Source organism: Rousettus aegyptiacus, unplaced genomic scaffold (assembly GCF_014176215.1).
Source record: "Rousettus aegyptiacus isolate mRouAeg1 unplaced genomic scaffold, mRouAeg1.p scaffold_m13_p_11, whole genome shotgun sequence".
NCBI lineage: Eukaryota > Metazoa > Chordata > Mammalia > Chiroptera > Pteropodidae > Rousettus > Rousettus aegyptiacus.
Genome location: NW_023416286.1, coordinates 63,305,837 through 63,329,288, shown reverse-complemented (window position 1 = coordinate 63,329,288; position 23,452 = coordinate 63,305,837). Strand labels below are relative to the sequence as shown.

General features: G+C 32.1%; 1 protein-coding gene across 3 annotated transcripts in view; it reads left to right on the top strand.

The window, feature by feature from the left end:
* Nucleotides 1-23,452, top strand: part of GPC5 (glypican 5) — a 1,092,178-nt gene that overhangs the window by 28,787 nt on the left and 1,039,939 nt on the right. For all 3 annotated transcript variants that reach the window (XM_036228874.1, XM_036228873.1, XM_016123592.2), the window contains exon 2: nt 1,348-1,509. In XM_036228874.1, the coding sequence (XP_036084767.1) occupies nt 1,348-1,509 (162 nt within the window). The remainder of the gene's footprint in view (nt 1-1,347; nt 1,510-23,452) is intronic.

The window sequence follows — 23,452 nt, the reverse complement described above, 5'->3', positions numbered from 1 at the left end:
TAAATATTTTATACTTTTTAGCATTTGTGAAATGCTCAAACCCTGCTGTTTGTTATTTGTCTAACTTAAACAAACTAAAGCCAAAATTACTAAAAAATTTGGTGTCCCATATTAGCAGGAAGGTCAGAGTGATTTCAGATGTTTCAATCTTACCCAGAACTCACTCTTGAAAATGTGAGGACTAAGGCTGACTATGTGAAAAACTAGGAAGACTTCGAAAGGTGGCTGTTATGTACATGTATTTGTGTCTCTGTGTGTATGTGTGTACATATATATGCATACATATTTTATATTTAGTGATCTAAAATTGGTCAATGAAGAGCTAATGTGGGAACTGAGAAACTCCCTGGAGATTAAGGGGCACAACTCTTCTTCTTACCCTAAAATAAGTGAATAACTGTATTATATTAGGTCATGTAAATACAGTTGTCCTTAGCTTTACATAAAACATGGATAACTTTGGGGTACTCTGGGGCTGTCCCCATGATACCTCATCAGGGTTATTTTCTTTAGGCACTCCTCTGTGCTCCCCACCTTTTCTTCTGGTCTCTAGCATACTTGCTATGTAAAAAATTGCTTGCCTTGGAACCTATCAGGATGAGAGTTGTCAATTATATTAGTAAAATTATTTTTAACAAGTATTACATATACATAATAACTTCACATTTCATATAATATGCATCTTCATAGGAGTTTTCTGAATATGATTATGAAACTACGAAGTGTTTTTAATGGTAGGAGTTATCTCTAGCAAGCTAGGTGATGAGTAGCATTTTGTATCCTAGGTTTGGGCCTTTGATGGGGTCTTGATTTTTCCATCAGATCATTATTGCAGATTAGCGCTATTCCACAAGAAGCATGAGCATAATGGTGAACTGAGAAATCAGGTAGAAATTTTTACCTTTACTTGATGTACAAAATTTGATTTTATTTCCTCAAGAAAAGCAATAATTTTAGCCCATATACTTCACTATAAAATTTGGTTCAAAAATTTTGGCCAAATTAATAAACAAAAATAAAGTTTCCTGATTTAGCTCTGTACTTGCATAATAGTTCATTTGTTTTCTATTATAGAGTCTTTTTGTTAGTAAATAGTAATAAGTTGATTTTTGATCATGAAGTTAATATAGTATTTGATCAAAGTTAGTGGTTGAGGATATTTTGTGTCATGATTGAGTTAATGGACAGTGGATACATTTTCTTAAAGCAAATGCTCTAGTAGATCAGTTCCTCACATAGAACATAAACACCCAATGCGTAGTGCTGGTCATGAATGCCTGACACGTAACATATAGTGTTTGTTAAGTAAACAGGTAATTATTCTGAAGAGTATTATATTTGTTCCAGGATCCGATCTTCAGGTTTGCATATCTGAAAAACCTACATGTTGCACCAGGAAGATGGAGGAGAGATATCACATCGTAGCTCGGGAAGATATGCAGCAGGCACTTCAGACATCCAGCTCTACATTAAAGTTTCTAATATCTCGAAATGCAGCTGCTTTTCAAGGTAAATGTATCTTGAGTTTTGAAAGGACAAGCCCTGTTAGGTAATTTTTCTATTATCATTATACTGATAAACTTAGCTGGGTTTATTTTTGTTTCCTTTGTATAAAATGAAATTTTAGCTTTTCTGAACCTTCAGAACTTGTATCTGAGGTCCTCTGGGGACATATATATTGAGTTAGACTAGGGAAACTTATATTAATAAAATCGTTCTTGGAAATATATGCCCTCCTAGGGTTTTTTTCAGGTCCACCAATATTCTGACCCATGGTTTTCTTCATTATGAATGGACATAATTATTAGATTTCATTAAAATATTCTATAACAAAATCTCATTGCTATTAAGTGGGTAATTATAGTTTTATTTTGAAAAATATGATTTGAAGAAATATTTGTCTAATTTTTCCATATGCAGCCTCATGTGGTTTTCATAAGAACACCAGTATAATATGATAAATCAATGAACAGAGAAGTCGGATAAATAAAATGGGAAATATTAATTGAATATTAAGGGTCAGCTATAACCAGAACTCAACTCTAATTCAAACAGTATGTTCCGAAATGAAATTAATGGGTTATAAAATTACAAGGCACATTGCAAAATAGATGATCTTTTTCTTATTATAGTCATTTCCTCTATAAAATTCCTTATTACTATAATAAAAAAAGCTTAATTTATTTTTCCTTTTATAAAACATTAGCTATTCTGTATATGATTAGAATGAAAATATTTAGATTACATATGCTGCTTTTCAAAGAAATTTATTGCTTTTATCCAATGCAAAATATAACTTCTGTTAGTACTCCTTTAATGTCAATTTAAATAATTTATGCTTTGTTTATAAACAGAACTAAATCACAAAGCTGATTAATTTTTAAAACTATACTTATTAAATAAAATAAATACAATAAATTAGGGTAAAATTTAAGTTGTGATAAAATGTAGTTCATGATGAATTGGTGATTTTTTCTGTGGAAATTGAAATGTCAGATTTTAAGGTGTTACTAATTTATAAATCATTTTAAATATCTTAGAAAATAATCTTATTTCTATTATGGGATTTATTCATGTGCAATTGTTGGAAGAAAACATGTTGATATGTCTTTTAAGCAAAGATTAGTGATTTGAACCAGCTGAGCTAGATTTTAACCACCCACAGATAGCTATGCAATGAGTTTTTTTCTCATAAAAATGATAGCATATACAATATAGAAAAATGAATTTTAGAGATAAAGGGGTGGTGAATAGACTAGTATGAACAGAATGAGGACTTATGGATGGGATTAATGGATTATATACTTGAGAAAAGGTGAGTTGGACTCATGTGAATGGAGACTTAAAACATCAACTCAATCTAGTTTTATAATGCATGCCATTGATATTTGATAGGGATTGCATTAAATCTGTAGATTACTTTGAGTAGTATGGCTATTTTAGTGATGTTAATTCTTCCTATCTACGAGGATAGAATATCTTTCCATTTATTTGCTGCATCTTCAATTTCTTTCTTCAGTTTCTTATAGTTTTCTTAGTACAGGTCTTTTACCTTCTGGATTAAATTTATTCTAGGCATTTTATTTTTTTCGATGCAATTGTAAATGAGATTTTCAAAAAAAATTTTTCTTTCTGATAGTTTTTATTGATATATAAAAATTCAACCAATTTCTTAATATTAATTTTGTATCCTGCTGCTTTCCTGAATTCATCTATCAGTTCTAGTAGATTTTTTTGAGTGGAATATTTAGGGTTCTCTATGTTGTCTGTAAATAATTACAGTTTTACTTCTTGCTTTCCAATTTGGATGTTCTTTATTTCTTTTTCTTATATGATTGCTATGGCTACAATTTTCAATACTATGTTGAATAAAAGTGGTGAAAGAGGACATCTTTGTCTTGTTCCTAAACTTACTTAGTAAAGCTTTGCGCTTTTCCTCATTGAGTATTATGTTAGCTGTGGGTTTGTAATATGTTGAGGTTTTTCCTTTTCCCTGCTTTGCTTAGAGTTTTTATCATAAATGGATGTTTGGTTTCGTTAAATGCTTTTTCTGCATCTATTGAGATAATCGTATGATTTTTATCTTTCCTTTGTTTATGTGGTATATCACGTTAATTGATTTGTGGGTATTGGTGAGGATGTGGAGAAAAGGGAACCCTTATGCACTGTTGGTGGGACTGTAAATTGGTGCAGGCACTATGGAAAATAGCATGGATGTTCCTCAAAAAGTTAAAAATAGAACTAGCATAAGACCCTGCAATTCTACTTCTGAGTATTTATCCAAAGAAATCCTAAACACTGCTTTGAAAAGATATATGCACCCCTATGTTCATTGCAGCATTATTTACGATAGCCAAGGTATGGAAGCAACTTAAGTGTTCAACGATAGAGAAATGGATAAAGAAGATATGATACATATATACAATGGAATATTAACCATAAAATAGAATGAAATCTTGCCATCTACAACAACATGGATGGACTTAGAGGGTATTATGCTAAGTTAAATAAGTCAGACAGAGAAAGACCAATACCACATGATTTCACTTACGTGTGGAATCTAAAAAAAACAAAATAAAACAGAAACAAATATAGATATAAAGAACAAATGGAAGATTGCTAGATGGGAGGAGGGTTGGAGGGGATAGGTGAAAAAGGTGAAAGGGAATAAAAAGTACAAATTGCCTGTTCAAAAACAGTCATAGGGCTGTAAGTACAGCATAAAGAACATATCTAATAATATTGTAATAACTATGTATAGTGTCAGATGGGTACTAGACTTACCAGGGTGATCACTTTGTAAGATATTCAGTGTCTATTAACTGTATTGTATCTGAAAGTAATATTGTATGTCAACTGTAATTGAAAAAAAAATTAAAGAATTAAAGGAAAACATCAATCTGAATTTGAGATAATCATTAAGGATTTTTGAACAGGGAAATTTCATTATGATTTCTTTTCTTTTAATGTGAAACCTAAATCCCCCAAGTAAGACTATATAGCTGAAGAGGATCATGGCAAAACCTACTCTTTTGGAGAACAGTGTTAACTATGTGGACAAAAGAAAATGCTAGCAGGTACTAACACATAGGCACTCAATAAATATTAGTTGAACATTCCTTCTCTCTTGAAAGATACTGTAACAAACTTTTCACATATTCTTGGATAAAATGATTACAATAGAGCAAATTAAGTTTAAAAGTTTAAAAAAGTTTAAAAAAGTTTAAAAATACAAACTCTGAATTTTTATTTAGACTTTTAAGATGGTTTTAGGCTAGTGAAAAATTTTGGTAATACTGTTTTTCAGTTTGGCGATAACTAAGTACTAGAAATACATGGGATTATTTCTACCTACCAGAGTGTTAGGTAATTTTATGTGTGTTTAAATTTTTTTCTGTTTAATATTGTATGTGGTGTTCAATAGGTTAAGTTCGGGTATTTATTTACATATTGATCATAAAAAATGGTAGGGACTTTCTTAAATATGATTTGTTATAATAGTTTCTTTCTTTGTGGAATGCCGTTTTATTTAAGAATCATGAGAAGGCAAGACAAATTTAGAAGAAATTTGCCTAAAGCCTTACTTTACTGGAACAAATGGTCTTACAAGTAGAATATCTGTTTTTTATTTAATGAATAGAATAAGTAGCTTAAGGCTTATTTCCATAAAAACAAGTTGAAGTATATATGCTAAAAGCAAGTTTAGAAATCACATTTACTGTATGATAACTGAGCAAAGCCTGCTTTATCAATGAGTAAAATGCTCTCCATCTAGTTTCTAGCAATCAAAATATCCAAAACCAATTTAAAGTCTTTGTTTTTCTAATAAGAAAGAAACCGAACACATTTTTTTGGGGGGTGGGGGACAGTCTGAGAGAAATTTAATGGAGAAATCAATTTACTTCCTGAGTGATATGGATAAATTTGCTACATTTTGATATTTTGATATTTAACTATGTCATTTATGTCTTCTACCTCGACATTATTAACCTGTTTTTTTTAGTGGTCTTCTGGGTTGTAAAAGACTGGGATATAGTATGGTCTGGCCTCTCATGGGTTTACGGATTTAGTGGGCCCTACATTACTGTGAGATAGAGATTTTCTGGGGAGAGAGGAAACAGTGCTGGCAGTTGGTGCTGGAAGACATAAGGTTATCATATGTGCAGTCCACACTGAGCTCTGGAATTCAGCACTGGATGATACATACCAGTGGGGTTGGAATCAGCCTGTTGGAACAACTCTTCCACTTTTTTCTTTTATGGAATTTATTGGTGTTTCTTTCAGTCAGATTTCCTTAACATAAACAGAACAACAAAACAAAAAATTTGTATTTTGGAAAGGCCCATAATTGTGGCATGAAATGTCACTGTATCCTAAGGGTAGCCGTTCATGCAGCAGCAGGCAGCATTTTATGATGTAAAAGAAACAATCTGATATCCCTGTGTCAGTTGCTGTTCATAAATAAGTGCTGTTGCATAGGGGAATGCGCGCTTTGTCACAGTACAGACAACTGTTCTTTATTGTCAGGGGCTTAATAATGTTCATGAATAAAGCAGAGAAGCCTGAGATCATGTGAAAGTTTCTTTCCCTTCAGCTGTTTTACTGTGAGTGTGGAACTGCTTGCTTTAAAAATATTTTGGAAATATTCTTTATAAATTGTTTATTTATTTATACATTAAAGTATGGCGTGACTCATGAAGTAGAGGAATATGTCACCTACTGTGAAAAAGCAACTCTTAACCAGCTTTTGGATTTGTCAGTTTTTAAATTTATCACAGGCAGATCTTCTGAATTGGTATGTGTCTTTAAAATACTTCATCTGCAAGACGAACTTGAAAAGAACACAAAAATAATAGTTGCAAAATGTTGAATCCAAGTCAACAAATCCCTGTAGTGAGAAAGTGACATTTTCTCCAATGAAATGAAAAGAATTACTTAGAGCACATGTTGTGTACTTACTCACATTTTTTAAAAATGCTTTGTTTACACCTTTCATTATAGCTATGTTTCATACAACTGACCATAAATGTCATTCAACAGTCAGTTCAAATCATCCAGAACTTGCTTTACTTTATTGAATAAAGCCACAGTTAGTTTTTAGTTGACAGGAAAGTTAAAAATCACTCACAGGGTTGTCTATCATAACTACATTACATAATAATCAACAATTGATCAATCAGGGTTGTCATAGCTGAAATAAAATCTATAATCACTGTTTAATTTGTGTATTTTATTTACCACCTAATTTTGTACATGTTTTCCAATTTTTGATTAATTCTTAATAAAGTGTTTTGGATAAATGTTAAAAAACCAAATAATGGAGAATAGAGTTTAGTTTTTTAAAAAACTTTTAAGTTTATAGCTTTAACTATACAAAATTTTCAGCATTATTTTCAAAAATGAAATGAAGGAATATTTAGAACATTATTGGAAGCTTGTGTTTTGTTTGTTGGGAAGATAGAACTTATATTTTTCCTTAGAGATGTACGTTTTCTAATTCTCTTTTCAAGTAGCTCACATGTTTTAAAAATATATGATAGATACTAAGTCTTACTTTGGAATTTTTCAGTTTTATACACGGCATTAAAAAACATACATTCTTACAAAAGATTGTGAGTGATAAGTGATAATTAGAATAGGAAAGATTTAACATTTTTATTTATGATTTCATTCTCTTGGCTAATTAAATTTTCATTTCTTCATTGTAAATACTTGAAAGATTGTCAAGCTTGCCTTTTTGAGTTGAAATGTTAGATTTAGGATTTTAATAAAAATGAATTTATATTTTTAATGAAATATTGAAATATGTTCAAAATTAAATATCTTATTTTTAAATCAAGTGAATCAAGAATAAGAATATAATTAATGGATTTTCCTCTTTTATACTAACAGATATTAACTACTGTAAAGTATATAGCATTGTACAGTTACTGTAAAACTAAAGTGTATGTGTGTCAAAGACAAAAAGGTGTAGTGGATATTTGAGTATATTAATGTATGAAAGAGAAAACAGATCTATACAAATGTTATAATATTAAGCATCAAGTACATTAATTTTTTTTCATTCACTTTAGCTATGCTTTACAGATAATATTTAAAATTATTCCTTGGTAAAGAAGCTGTGGTACATATATACAATGGAATATTACTCAGCCATAAGAAGAGATAAAATACTGCCAATTATGACAACATGGATGGACCTTGAGATAATCACACCAAGTGAAATAAGCCAGACAGAAAAAGTTGAAAAATCACAACATGTCACTTATATGTGGGATATAAATCTAAAAGCAACAAATGAACAGGTCAAACAGAGACTCATGGTCATGGACAATAGACTAGTGGTTACCAGAGGGTAGGAGGTGGGGGGAGAGGGAAGGTAGAAAGGGTAAACGGGGTCAAATATATGGTGACAGAAAGAAATCTAACTATGGGAGGTGAACACACGGTGTAAATATATATATATATATATATATATATATATATATTTTATCTAGCTATCATCTATCTATCTATCTATCTATCTATCTATCTATCTATCTATCTATCTATCTATATAATACGGCTTCCTGTTAAAGTATACAGCTGAAACTTAATGGATTTCGTTAACCAATGTCATCATAAATAAATAAATAAATAGATTTTAAAAGGCAAGAAAAAAATAAAATTTTTCCTTGGAAGGGCATTATGTGGACAGATAAAGTAATAATGTTATTTCTAAAACTGAGAGTCACGTGATCTAAAGTTCAAAAGTCTTATATAATTGTATTAACTAATGTTACCCCAATAAACATAATATAAAAAAAGTTCAAAAGTATGAGAACAGGTAGCCTTACGCTGTAGTATTGAGGAGTCTTGCTTGTTTTTCTCTCACTCTAGCATTTAGAGCAAATAGTACTCAGTGAATGTAATTAAATAAACTGCATGAATAAATGCATGAATTAATGAATGGTTATTTACTTATTGATGTAGTTTATATTTGTGGAACACCTATTATACTCAAGCACTGTCAGGGTCTTGGATTGTAGTGTTCAAATTATAAACGTTTTATTTTTATTGGCTCCTTCAAACTACTAATGATTTTTATAAACTAGAAAAGGGCAAGTTATAGTGTTTCTGTCATGGCATTCCATGTGATCACACTATTTTTCCCCTTCAGTTTTAGGTAGCTCGTGATTTTAGGGTGTTATACAGCTGCTAGCAATGCAGTTGGTCTTTATCCAACTGTCCTTTATCTCTGAAATGTTAAAATTTGTTTCTTTTGAATCTGTGTCAACAGGCTGATATTAATTAGGAAAATGGATAATTTTTCTGTATTCTAGATAAAAATTGCAAGAGCTTAAATTACTTTTCAGTTGGAAATAAAGTTTGCTTTGCGTGAAGCATTATTTATGGTGAAAATATTAAGTATAGACCTAAGACTGTGTGAGAACTGTACATTTATTGCCTAGATGATAAGTTGACATTTCATCAGATTATCATTTGGTTATCTTTATATCATTTTAATCTTACTTTTGCATAAGGGATCACAAAAGACCATTTTAAAAAGCCACCTATGCTTAAAGGACAAGACATATGGGAGGTTACAACTAGCTATGTGTCTGAGATTTTTTTGTCCCTCTATTTATCTACCTATTCATATAAATTGATTTAGAAATTTTTTTTGCATACATACATAGCATTTTTTCATTCTCCTTTTGATGGACATTTCAATAATTTTCAACTTATTTATGAACTTACAGTGCTGCAATGAATATTCTTGTTCATGTCTCCATCGACACGTTTGTCGAGGGTTTATACATAGAACTGATATTGTGACTTGTAGGCTCTGTGTATTATCAACTTTACTAGATATTGCAGAATTCCTTTTCTAAGGAACTGAACCAATTTAAACTCAAGTAGTTGGTATACTTTTTTGTTGTTCCATATCCTTTCCAACAAATAGTATTGTCAGAATTTTATAAGATTTGCTGAACTGATATGAAATGGTATCTTGTTTTCAAAACAGGTGATTCCCTGATTAGTAGGAAATCTGAATTTCTAATCACAAACAGTTCTTTATTTTGTGTGTTCTTTACTTTCACTTATGGATATGTACTATGAACCTATATACACACATAGATGACATGTACTAGGTTGTGAGTATTTTGTATATATTTACATTTTATTGCCATATCTTAAAGTTTTAGCTAAAATAATCTAAATATCTTTCCACATTCTCTAGAAATCCAAGCTCTCCACAGGTTTTCTGCACGTTCCCACAGCTCGCAGTCACTTGGTTACCCTGCCTCTGGTCCCCTGTTTGTTTTTTTTTTCTTTTGCTTTTGTGTCTCTTTTTTATCACATTATTTAAATATGAAAAATTTTTTTCTTAATTACCACCCACATAGACGCACAAATAACGTGTACACGCATTAACCTAAGATTTATGTATTGTGAACCCTGCTGCATCTACAGGGGATATCATGAAATAGAATAGGAAGTGTGTGTGTGATTGTGAAGTGCAGAAATGGCTTTTGTGGGAAAGGGGAAAGGAATGTTTGTTTAGAAGGCTAACACTGGTGAGAACTAATTAATGGTAAAAGAAGTGTGCATGACGTATAGCTGTTTTCGTTTTTAGCTCTTTTTAGTTTTTGCCATGGGAAAAGGTGCAAGTAGAGTCATGCTAGTTCATGGTTGAGAGGAGGCTCGCTCATTCAGCCACCAAATATCCATGGGCAACCTCTGTGTGCCCACATTGTTTTAAGTGCTTGGGATGCCTCAGTGGATGCAACAAAAATCCCTATCATATTTTGCATTTCACCTAGAGAAGGGAGGGGATTGGGAGTACTTAAGGGTTGCAATTTTAAATTGGATAGTCAGGGAAAAGTTGACATTTGAGCCAAGATTTGCTATTTTTACAGGAATCGAAAATGAACTAAGTTCTGTTTACAAAACTATCCATAATTATTAATCATTTCAAAAATATATCATCTCTTATTTAATTAGAAATACTTGAAGTTCATGTAGCTGTCATTATTGTCAAATTTAAAAGTTTTAAATAATATAATCATTGTAAATTAAGAAATATGCTTTATTAAAAATGTGGAAACATTCTTAATAATTAAGCTTTTTTTCTATAGCCTTGTGGAAAGAGCAGATTAAGATGAAAGTATTAAACCATTACCCATAATATTTAATTGGTAAAATGGTAAGATATAATGGAAAATAAGATAACTCTCTTTCCTTAGACAAATAGAGGACTTAAATTTTATAGCTATTCCTCAGTGTAGCTGTTCATGATGGGAAATTATCCATGCATATCTCCATGCTTTTAGTATAAAATATATCTAGCAATAAATGGAATATAGATGCTATAGCTTTTACGCAGAAGGCAAAGGGCTTGAAATGGCATCTCAAGATCCAGAGAGTCATAACAGTAAATAAAGGGTAATTGCTGGGTAGCTATACTGAACTTCTTTTGTTACAGGGTAATGCCTGTGGGCTAACTTTTGTATAAACAAAGATAATTGAACTTTTGCACCTTAAAGGATATTTTTCTCTTGTATTATTTGACTACATCTCTTTAGGGTATGAACTTGACTTGAATGTTAACTTGGGAAACATTCATTTTTCTTTCTGTAAGTAGAAATAAATTGAAGATCTTCATAATAAAACAAACTCTGGTTTGGGTTGTGGGAAAACATTTTGTTGTTGTTATTGGATAGGCAATACGCTTAGGAGTTTAAGAACTGAATACACAGTGTAAATATATATATATACACCTTACTGTTAAAATGTACAGCTGAAACATTGGATTTTGTTAACCAGTGTCACCATAAAACAAATTAAATGATTAAAAAAAAAGATTTTAAGAACAAGTGCCCTAGAGTCTGAGGGTTTGAATCCCATGTCAAGAGATGCTTACTAGGTCTTATTTTCCTTGCTTATGAAATGGAATAATCATAGTACCTTTTTCTAGACTGCAGTTAATGAGGGTCAATTGAGGTAATTCCTATAAAGTAACTAGTGTGGTGGCTGGTACCAAATAAGTAATTGGTATTTGTTAGCTATTATTTTTCTTCCTTTATTCATAGTGTATATTCTTTCCCAATATTTGATTGACAGCAAAACATTTCAGGGTAGAAATTGTCCAGTGGTGTTCTATAAGTGTGTTATAGAGAAAGTTAGTTGCCACATTATCAGAAGTACTGTGGTGGCCAGGCAGAGGAAGGGCCTTGGGACCCAAACTTCTAGATGTGCCCTTGGATTGCCTGCTTCTGACAGTTGTCAAGAGTCATGTCGTGAGTCCTTGGGGTTATGGCCAAGCATGCTGTCTATATTGGTAAAGGTAAACCATTGAGAAAAATTATTTGGTGAATAATAATAATTGGTACATTTTAAAGTGGGGTTTTCTGTTGCCCAGCTTGTAATCAAATGAAATTTCTGATTTCATCATATGATATTAAATTGTAATGTTTTGACTAATTATTCACTGTCTTAACAGAAGCCTTAATCTTCTTACTGTCTTTCTCCAAATGAGAATATCTTCACATATGACAGACTTTAAATTTTTGATGCCACTAACTGAAACATTGTTTACAATTTATGTTGCTATCTTAACAAAGCCAAACCTTTAGATTATGCATTTATAAGTTATTAGGTAGAGCCACTGACTTTGAGTTGATTTTTTCACAATGTAGAATAAACACATATTAAAAGCAAATACGTAGCCTTCAGAGCAGTATGAAAGTTTTTGTGCTTGGAAATATGGCAAACAATTTCATCTAAGATTTCATTGACCTACTTTGGAGGCTACTGTTCAGTAAGATTATTTTTTGTTTTGATCTAAATGTTTTGCTAATTATTGTTCCATAAATTTACACATCTGATAGTTTCATTTCCTACATGCTGAAATGTGAAATATTGACATTGCTTGTCTGTAAGACTCTTTTAGAGGTTTTCCTCTCTACATGAGGAAAGAGTCTGGAGAGTGGTGGACACATAGTCTCTGGTAAAAGGGTCAGGGGATGGGGCAGAGGTGTCCAATGGTTCAAGGAGGAACAATAAATGCTCCCTTCAGATTCTGATTTAAAAATCTGGATTTAACATGCTTACTTTCTAGCCGTAGTCGCAGGGTAATACTTTAAGGTAATCTAAGCCAATTGCCTAATTTGTTTTTATTAGAAACCTTCAAAGTAGGTTTAAATTATCTATTGGCAACTCTTAATAAATATGTTTAATGTATTTGTTATTTTAATAAGATCATATATTTTGTATGCAAATTAAGGCACTATTTAACAGTTGGTAGTCTGTACTGGTGCAGTTATTCTGGAAAGCAGTTTGACAGCATTTAGTTCAAATATGTTTCTCTCTGACACTTCTATTGGTCATATGTGTATATTGGAAATTTTTTTAGATACCATTTAGATACCATTTAGACATGAACAAGCATGTTCATTGTAATATTTGGTGCAATATCTGGAAACAGAAAATTTGCATGTCTGTAATTGAGGTAAAGGTAAGAAAAGTGTGCAGAAAATACATTATGGAATAGTACGCATCATTAGGCATAATCAGCTGGATGCATTCATGGTCACATGAGTAGACTTTAAAAACATAAGGGAAAGTGAAGAAAGGAAGAAAGAGAAGGAGGTATATAGTACAATACTATATATGTATCTCAAAAACACATGTACTAAACAATTTCACATATTTTACTGGAACACATGCAAATTAGAGTTCACATTAAGCACATTAGTGTGATTACTTAAGGGTACCAGATTATATAATTTACTATCTAACCCCATAAATTTTAAGAGATAATGGAAGATGTGGAGAATAGCTAGGAAAAAGGAAAGTGAAAGAAAAGGAAATACTTATGTGTAAATCTACTAAAACATGTGCAGGATCTGTAAGCTAAAAACAATTAAAGAAATCAAAGAACCTAAATAAATGGAGAGACATACCATGTTCATATATTAGAAGACTTATAGTAAAGATGACAGTTTTATCTAAATTACTCTATTGTGTTAACATAATGTCTGTTAAAATCCTAGCAGGCTTTACGTAGAGTTAGTCAAGTTTTTTTTTCTAAAATTCATACAAAATGGCACAGGGCCTAAAATAGTTAAAACACTTTTGAAAAAGAAGAATAAAGTGGGAAGAATCACTCTACATGATAATGGAGCTTACTATAAAGCAACAATAATTATGAGAGTGATACTGGTAGAGGAATAGACACATAGAGAACCCCAGAACAGACCTATCCAACTATGCCAACTGATTTTTGATAGATGCAATGCTATTCAGTTGAGGAAGGATATCCCTTTCAACAGATTGTGCTGAGCAATTGGATGTCAATAAGCAAAATATCATTCTAATATTTTTGTATTACAGTGTCTGAATATTGCAGCCTAAAGATTTTTACAGGTTCTGCCTTTTCCTGCCTTAATTTAGAGAACCTTTCTTTAATTCTTTCCAATAAGGTAAAACTTATTAAGTAAGTCATCTCTGTGACTTTTGAGTAATTCACCTAATTAAATACTGCAAATCATAGACTTTTTCAATTTCAGTGCATTCTAGTAGACAGTATAAATTTCTTCAAATAAAAATAATAGATTCATTAAAAAATTCTTCTCACAAGTCGAGTTAATCTAAGTAAAATTTAAATCATAAATATTATTTGAGATCCCACCATTTAATTTATTTAAGTCTTCTCTTGCCTTTTTTTTTTTTTTTTTTAGTAGGGACAAATTTCAGCCTCTTTTTGTTTCATATGTTCTCAAGAATTGAAATATATTAAAAATTTAAAAAACTGAGATTTTTGGGTATACATTTGTTAACTATTAGATATAAGAGTCCAGGTGATTTCTTCTGACTGTAGGATGACTAGTTAGGCTATTTTAATAGTCTGAGTGAGAGAAAAGACAAAATGGTGAGTTTCGATAGTGATAATAGAGAGTAAGGGAGAAAGTCTATTTAGAAGAAAAATTTAAGAGACTGGATAACTGAATTACTATAGAGTGGAATTAGAAAGAGGGAGGAACTTAGTATCTATGTTGAGTCTTGTAAGAGATTACTCTCATGGACTGATTTTTGAAGTCCTTATTTTCCTTATTTCTATTGAGTTTTTTAATAAAGTTCTCTAAAATTCTATTCAATTCCAAATTTGTGGATAAGCTATAATAGAGAACTCATCCATTCCTTTGTCAATATGTATTTAGTATATATCAAATTTGGGCACTGTACTGTATTCTGGCAGCCCTCTATTTGTATAATTTTGTGTAACTGAAATCAGCCATATCTCAACTGGGTTATTAGTTTTCATGATTTCATTGATCTTAGTGACTAGAGAACCATGCAAAATAACTGCCTGTTTGTAATCCAGAGATAGGACTGAAAATTATGATTTCTTTCAAGAAATTTAAAATCTGTTGTGGAAAATAGAAACATGATTACCTTTCAGTGGGCTATGATGGAGTTAAGATAAGATCTCACAGAGAAGACAGTTGATGTGGATTGCTGGAGGAGGCTGGGAAAAATAGTTCTGAAAATGGTGACTTCAGGTGAAGAACAAAGGTCAGGTGACTCTGGTTGTGGAGAGGGAGAGCTAAAGGGGCTAAGAGTACTCACTCCCCTAAGGCCAAGTGTGGGAGGTGGAAAGTTTTGGAGAGTAAGCTTGAAGGTGTGTAATCTTTTTCAATTAACACTCTCAAAATCAGAGTTTTGCCCATATTTATACTAATTTTTGAGAACATTGTTTTAGATTTAGTTATCCTTTATACTTTCATTTTTAATAAAGTCTGTTTTAATCTTTTAAAATTCTTTCTTGCTACTTTTTAAAATTTTCATGTTTTTGATTTCTTAAGATTATTAATTTTTTGAACTTTTTAAGTTTTCATTTTTGGTAATTAAATTATTTTAGAGACTAGATTTTTTTTTTTTTTTTGTGATTGCACCTTTGCAATTGCCTATAGATTCTCCTGTCAAGTCTTTTCATTTTGTTCTAGATAGTATGAAATTTTCCTTTTGATTTTGTTTTTTTTTGAGGTTAATTAGATAGCATTTTGGTTAGGATTGACTAGGTTTATTGTAGTTTAGGTGACTGAAAGTATCAGTGGCTCACATCCACAAAGAGATTGCATGTCCTTTGAGTTACATGCTTTCCTGCCTTGACTGAAGGAGCAACCCCATCTGAGATGATATGGCTGTAGGAGCAGAGAAAAAGGTGGTTTCAGCTCCAAATGTGTCTGCTTAGAGAAGTTATACACTGCTTCCACTGACATTCCATCTGCCAAAGCAAGTCCTGTGGCAGGCTTGATATCAAGGCATGGTGCTCGCTAATACTCTCCCAGGGAGGACCAGATTTTATATGAAAATTGACTCTAAAGAATGTTGATATGGATTGAGATGTGTTCCTGCCCCCTAAAGATATGTTGGAATCCTAACCTCAGAATGTGCCTTTATTTGGAAAATAGTCTTTATGGAGTTAATCAAATTCAAATGAGGTCATTAGTGTGAGCCCTAATTTTGTATGACTGTTGTCATTATGAAAAAGAGAAATTTGAACAAAGAAACAGACACATAAATGGGAGAACACTATCTATAAGCCAAGGAAGGCCTTAACCTACCAGAAACTAGAGGAGATAGAAACAGATTCTCCCTCACAGCCACAGAAGGAACCAACCTTGCCCACATCTTGATCTCAGACTCTTAGTCTCCAAACTGTGAGACAATACATTTCTGTTGTATAAATCACTTAGTTTGTGGTGCTTTATTACTGCACCCCCAGGAAATCAATAAAAATACATTTCAAGAATTCCAAAAAATGCTTGATCAGATTCTTCTTATTTCTAATTTTGTTACATTTTATTAGAAAATTTAGCCAATACAATTGCAACAATCATTATCAATTTTACAAATTTATTTCAAATAGCAAATTCTCCATATAAAAAATTTCACTCATATTTCCAAGATTTTGACAGTTTTACCCTCTTCTAATTTACTGAAGTCATGGCTTTGTACACCTTAATTATATAAGAATTTAGTCATCTTTCCAAAAAAGAAATATCTTAGGCTTTGAAGTCTGCTTTTATGTTAATCTTTTTACTTGTTTTATTATTGAGTTGCAGAGATCAGAATGATTAAAAATATAATACGTTGATTATGCCATTGTAAATATTTTCTTTTAGTGCCTTACCCTTGAAGATACCTTTTTTATTCTCTTCCTCCCTCCCTCCCTCTTTCCCTTCTCTCTCTCTTCTTTCTTTCTTTTTCTTTTCTTTTTTCTTTTTTCTTTTCTTCTTTTCTCTTTTTTCTTTTCTTTCTTTTTCTCTTTCTTTCTTTCTTTCTTTCTTTCTGTCTGTCTGTCTGTCTGTCTTTCTTTCTCTCTCTCTCTCTCTCTCTCTCTCTCTCTCTTTCTTTTCTTTTCTTTTCTTTTCTTTTCTTTTCTTTTCTTTTCTTTTCTTTTCTTTTCTTTTCTTTTCTTTTCCTTTCTTTCTTTTATAAAGCAGCATAATGATTTCCTTCAGACAGCTATCTGCAAGTCCTATCTATGAGATACCTCCATCTCTGTTAAACAGCCCCTTAGAAGTTACAAAAAGTGCTCATTACTACTGATATCTTCCTTTCCTTACAGGTGGGGCTGAGGCTAATAGTGGTATTGCAGCTCAGCTGGGAAAGAGATGGGAAAAAAGAATTGGATGGTAGAAGGAAGATATAAAGTAATAGATTACACACTGGTTTGTTCTCAGGAAAAATTTAGATGCCATTGGGAGACATATTTAATTTAAGTACATGTTTGTGATCCACCAAAGTCATCTGCATTATTCTGAATTCTACAAATATTATTTTATGGTCCAATCTTGAGTCAGGTAAGAGAATGGTTCTACTTTATATATGTTTTGCTCTTTTTTTAATCTCAAATACCATGACCTTGATGCTATTTTAACTTACATGTTTATATATGTAGAAGTGTCTAAATAATTAATATAACCAATTTCATGTCTTCAGGATTAGCTATTTGCAAACAACAAACAAGCTCCTATAAGAAACTGGAGCAAGTCTTTCCAGTTGGACTACATTAGAATTCCATCTACATTTTAATTTGGTTCCTGCTGTGTGGATATATTAGACTGAATCTATTACCTGGCTCAGTGGTCCTCTCAGACAATTTCCCTTTCTCATTCTGATTTTATTGTAAGTGATTGTCAACATAGTGTAGAAGTATGCAAATCCAATTTCAATCACTACCATGAGGCACAGGTGACTATGACCTTACATTAAAAAACAAACAAACAAAACAAACAAAACGGCAGGAGGATTGTGGTATTTAATAGATTATCTTTTGATTAAAGGTGCTAGTTATCGAGTATTTTGTGAGATGTTATACTTTGGCATTTTTTCTTTCCTGGTTCTTCATTTGGGAGTTGTGCAGAAGCAGATTCTATAGCCATCACTCCCTTGGGGCAGGGTCTGGTTTTACATTTTACATTTATTTATGTTTAATGTTATTTTGAGTTGCCTCTTTCCCTAGTGATCATGAACCACCTGCTGTTTTTTCGTTTGGAGATATTGTTTCTCTGAGTATTTATTATAATTTCGGCTTTAAATATAGTCTTTTCATGCATTTAATACATTAATCCTTACTGTGAAACTGATTAATGGACCTTTGGTGTAAAGCTTAGGAACATTAATTTAGTTCACTCTGGCTTATTTAACTGTGTCACAGTCTTACTGGGGTACACTTTTTCAGAATATGTCTAGAAGTTAAGAGAGATGATGTCAGATGGTAATAGCATGGCGTTGCATTTTCTCGTGCTGCCCAACAATTTGATGAAGAGCACTCTTAGGGAAAAATAAATGCAGTTATTCATTCCATTTGCAGCCTGGCATTCTCATCTCCAGCTTCAAAGCTGTCCTGTCATCGCCTTGTGTCTGGTGTCTTATTTTGACCCCTCATCCTGACTCTAAGATCATGTCTTTTCATCTTCCTATTTTTGTTTCTTCGAATATTTTTTTATTCTTACTATAGTCCATCTCTCAGCTGTTTGCTATATGAATTCCTACCTGATACCCTGCTAACACATTCAATGTTATGTTTGAATATAAATTTCTCATCCTTTTCTCAAAAACAACTTTTCATTTCAACTTCCCCATCTCTGTGCATGGTATCACCATTTTTTTTTCTTAGTCTTAAGCCCAGAATTTCAAAGCTGTCAATGGCTTAAATCTCTTGTTTATCTTCTACGTGTTTATCCTACAATGGGCAATTAAAAATGGACCATTCTTCTCAAATTTACTTTTCCTTCCTATTCCTATTGACACTTTTTTTTTTTTTTTTTTAAACTTCAACAGCCCTTGACTGGACTAACCACTTTAGTGTTGTCCTATGCTAATCCCAAGTAATTTAACAGGTTACGATTTTTAAATTATAATGGTCATATGTCATTCTCTAATTTAATATCTTTAGTGCTTGGCCATTTCTTATGCTTAAAATGCTATACATGTCTGCTATAATCTGTTATATCTGTTCAAAATTAGTTTTTACTCTTCTTACATCTTTTATCCATTAGCAGGTCCTGTTCCCAGACTTTTCTGTTCATTCAGTATTGTTACTTTTTTAAGGACAAAAGTTATGTCTTACATTTATAATCATGTTTCTATAGACTGCATGTTTGTGTGGCCTCCTCAACCCCAAATTCATATGTTGAAACGTAACTTTCAATATGATGATGTTTGGAGTTGGGGCCTTTGGGAGTTGAGGTCATCAGGATAGAACTCGGAGGAATGGGATTAGGGCCCTTATAAAAGAGGTCCTAGAGAGGTCCCTTGCCTGTCCTGCCATGTGTGGATGCAGCATGAAGATGGCCACCTGCGAACCAGGAAGCCTCACTGAAAAACCTTTACTACATGCCGAGTTTGCCAGCTCCTTGATTTAAGACTTCCCAGCCTTCGGAACTATAAGAAGTAAATTTCTACTGTTTATAGGCTAACCAGTTTATGGTTTTCTGTTATTGCAGCCAAAATGGACTAACACACATGTGTATATCGCTTTTCTCAATATAGAGTGTGATCTATGGTATGTGTTCAATTACTGCAATTTTTTTTTTTTGCGTCACTCAGGGCCATCTTTTAGCTCTAACTCTTATTTTATAACTTTAGCCAATTTACCAAATGTCTCTGTGCCCCAGTTTCTTCATCTGTAAAATAAAGATTACAATTATTCTAACCTAAAAGAGTTGTTATGAGGACTAAATAAGGGAATACATGCACAAAGCTTTAAAAGGGTGGTATATAGTAAGTGCTCAGTTAGGTACCAAGAAGATTTTTGTGTATGTAACATATCTTTCTAGGTCGAAGTTACTAAAAACATTTCCACTAGCTTGGCAAATTATATAGATAGGAAAATCTTAATCGCGGAATTCAATTTTTAATTTTATTCCTAATCATTGTAAACATAAGTGTTGTTTATATAGTAAGGCTGTTTATATATACATAAAGATTTTTGTCTTGTTATATCAAATGGGCATCTGAAAATATTGATGAAGGTGCCATTGACAGTAGTAAAACTGAATTAGTAAATATTTATAAAATTAATAATACAACTTATTAATACCATATGACCACTCTTACCACAATCATCACCCTCATTATTTATTGAACACAGATCATTTGTCATTTGATTTTCTTAGTAAACTACAATTGATTCACTAAATACTAGGTAAAAATGTATTAAAAGATATGCGTATAGAAATTATTACTGCAGAGTGTATAGATATCAAATGATAATTAAACCTATCCTTTTAAAATTTATCTGGTGGGTAAGTTGCCCATTTACATATATTATTCATACTTCTTAAGCTTTCTCTATCTCCCTCCCCACCATTATCTCTAATATCTTTGTCTATTAAGTGTAGAATTTTCTTGGAGTTGTTCTTTACTGTTCTAATTTTATTCTCCCATTGCCTTTAATATGTGAAAGATAATATTTAAAATAATTCAAAATTGAAATGGCTTTTCCTAGAATCTGGTAGTGCCTTTTAAAATATTTTTGAGTTGTTTTGAAAAATCACCCATTACTAAGAAGAATGTGAGTTTTGCTGCTTTTTAGCAGAATAGAAAAAGGTTTCTGCAGGTTGACCTTGGGCCTTGGTAATTGAACGCATCAAAGTGAAGAGTTGGGAGAATGAAGGATATAATTTCACTGAGGAATTCAATTGAGTGAACATATGGTTACTATTTCTTCTGGACCTGAGATTCTTTGAGGTGCTGAAAGTACAGGAACACTGAAGCATAGGTTTTTCTTCTATACTGTCATGTTCTAGTAAGGAATATAATGAATAATCACAATAGAGAGAGATCAGCACAGCGATGACATATGGATCCAAAGGCAGAGGGATTGGCCTTATCAGGAAAAGAAACATAAACAGAGTTAGTTGTAGAATGTTTTCTAGTTGGGGTACAGTTACAAGGTTCACTTTTTTTCAATTCAATTATAATTTGGTTGGTATATTTCTTTTGATTTTCATATATTTGATATTAAGCATGAATATTTTTTTCTGGCTGCTATAAAATTGTTGTACCAAATCTTCTTAGTCATAACATAGTCATATAACTCACTGTAAACTTGAGTTTTATCTCCTTTGCTGGTGATATTGAGAGTTTGGCATTCATCAACAAATCTGCAAAACAGAATATTACTAGCAAAGAAAAGGAGCTTAAACAGGCAGTTCAAAATTTTATTTATGTTACAGGAATAGTAAGGAATCTGTTTATGACAGCTATTTCTCTCCTTTCAGCCTAAGATACTTCATCTTTTAGCAGTGCTAGTGAGCAAGGATACCATGGAGAAATAGTTTTTCTTTTTCCTAGAGCCCTCTAGGCTATCAATTTTATAGACTCTGCATAATTCTCGACAAGAATGTAGTTAGAAGCAAGCTGTTATGATTAATTATTGCTCGTTAACTGGATCTTCACTTTGCATGAAAGAATATTGTTTTTTTTTCCCTCACAATTTCTAAAAAACTGTGTTGCTTATATTAAAATCGAAATGAATCTGGGGAAGTTAGAAGTTGAAAGGCCCAGGGTGGACTGCACAAAGAACAGGCATGTTGAAAGCTTTGCTTATGTAGAATTGTACTAATGCCATTATGGTTTTTCAGCAAAAATAAGTTAAATTGCTCAACAGAAAAAATTATAGAGTAATTCATTTGTGATGAAGATAGTTTATATATTTTTATTTTACAAATCCGTCGTCTTCTTGTCAAGAGTTCTTGGTCAATCTGTACATTTAGAAGATCTCAGAAGAATACAGTACCAAAAATCTTCATTTCTCTGAATTCCAATCAGTTTTTTGTCTTTATTGGATGTTAACTAAAATATTAACTTGGTTTATCAATATTTATCTGAAGAAAAACTGGAATATTAACATGCAGTTTTTTCACTTTCTTATACTTATGTAAGGATAGAGATACAGATTTTTGCATGTGAGTAATTCTTCTTTAATAGCTGAGCTGAAATCTGTTAATTTCTCAATCACTCTCTACCTCTACCTTTGAGAATCTGATACATATGATTATGTTCATGTAAACAATAAAGATAATGTAAGAAAATGTGCTAGCCTCTGACTTACAGGCAAAATTTGTCTATAATCGTGACGTTCATTTCTAACAATTCTATACTTTTGTAGGTGCTTAAAAAAGGACAAGGGAAAAGAATGATTGCTAAGCATTGTTATATTAATGGGGTCACAGTTTTCAGGGACTTTCGCCGTTAGGGTTGATAATTTTTTTTTTTACTAAATATGAAAATTTTTGATAACATTAGTAGGAACAAAAGATAATATAATATTTGATTGACAAGGTATTTTTTCACTATTAAAACACTATAGGTGACACTATTACTGAAGTTTGTACCATATTAGGTTGTAAGAAGGATAATATACAGATCCTCTGTTTAATGTCCTTAATTTGTAACATATAATAAGAAATTAAGAACCAAAGAAACAGGACATAGAGCAAAAATATATTAAATGTAAAGAGTAGTACTATAACAAAACACTCTGAGTTACTCATTCCCCTCTAGAGAAGTTAACGTATATCTTCTTTTCCTAATTATATGCATTCCAGCTGTTGCTTTGTTTCTTATTCTTCCCTCTCCTGTGCTGTTTCTGACTACTTTAATAACCAAATTTTGGTCACTTTTGGACCCTTTTCCACTGGAAATAAAATCTTACAGATATATGATCTTGAACATAAAATGAAGAAAAAAAGCATTTAGTAGGTGATGTTAGTGCTGTTTTTGTGTGTTTTTCTATGAGAGGTTCCATTCTGATGAGAAAAATGTCTTGGTGTTAAGTTTTCTTTGTTTTTTAGTGTGATAAAAATTGTGTGAAAAAGTGCACAGTTTATCAGTCAATTATTGCTGTATAACAAGCAACCACAAAATTTCAGAAGTATACAGCCATAGCTGTTTGTTTGTTGCTCATGTGTTTGCGATTGGTTAGGATTTGGTTGATGGAGAGTTGGTTCATCTTGGTTTGCCTTTGAACCCGGGGTGGGGTCCAGGCAGGTCTCCTCAGGCATTGGCTCACAGGGATGTTCTTAGATCTGTTTCCTGTGTGTTCATTTGGGTGCTCAGATGAAGTGAAAGTAACTACTAAAGAGAAGGCTCTTCTTATGGTTGTCAGTAAGAGTGTGCGAGAGAAATTGTGATATTGCCGTGCTTTTTAAAGTTGGGGCTCAGAGCTGGCCCACTGTTAAATCAAGTCAATGGATGAGGAAGTATATTTCTCCTGTGGATCTGAAGACTGAATGCTTACTGAACAGTGAGATAATCTACTGCATATAACATTTAATAAATGAAGTAAGTAGCATAAACTCAAATTTTTTAAGAGGATAGAAATAAATGAATCTCTTGATAGTAACAATCCCTAGCACTTACCAAACACTAAAATGGGTATGCACTGTGC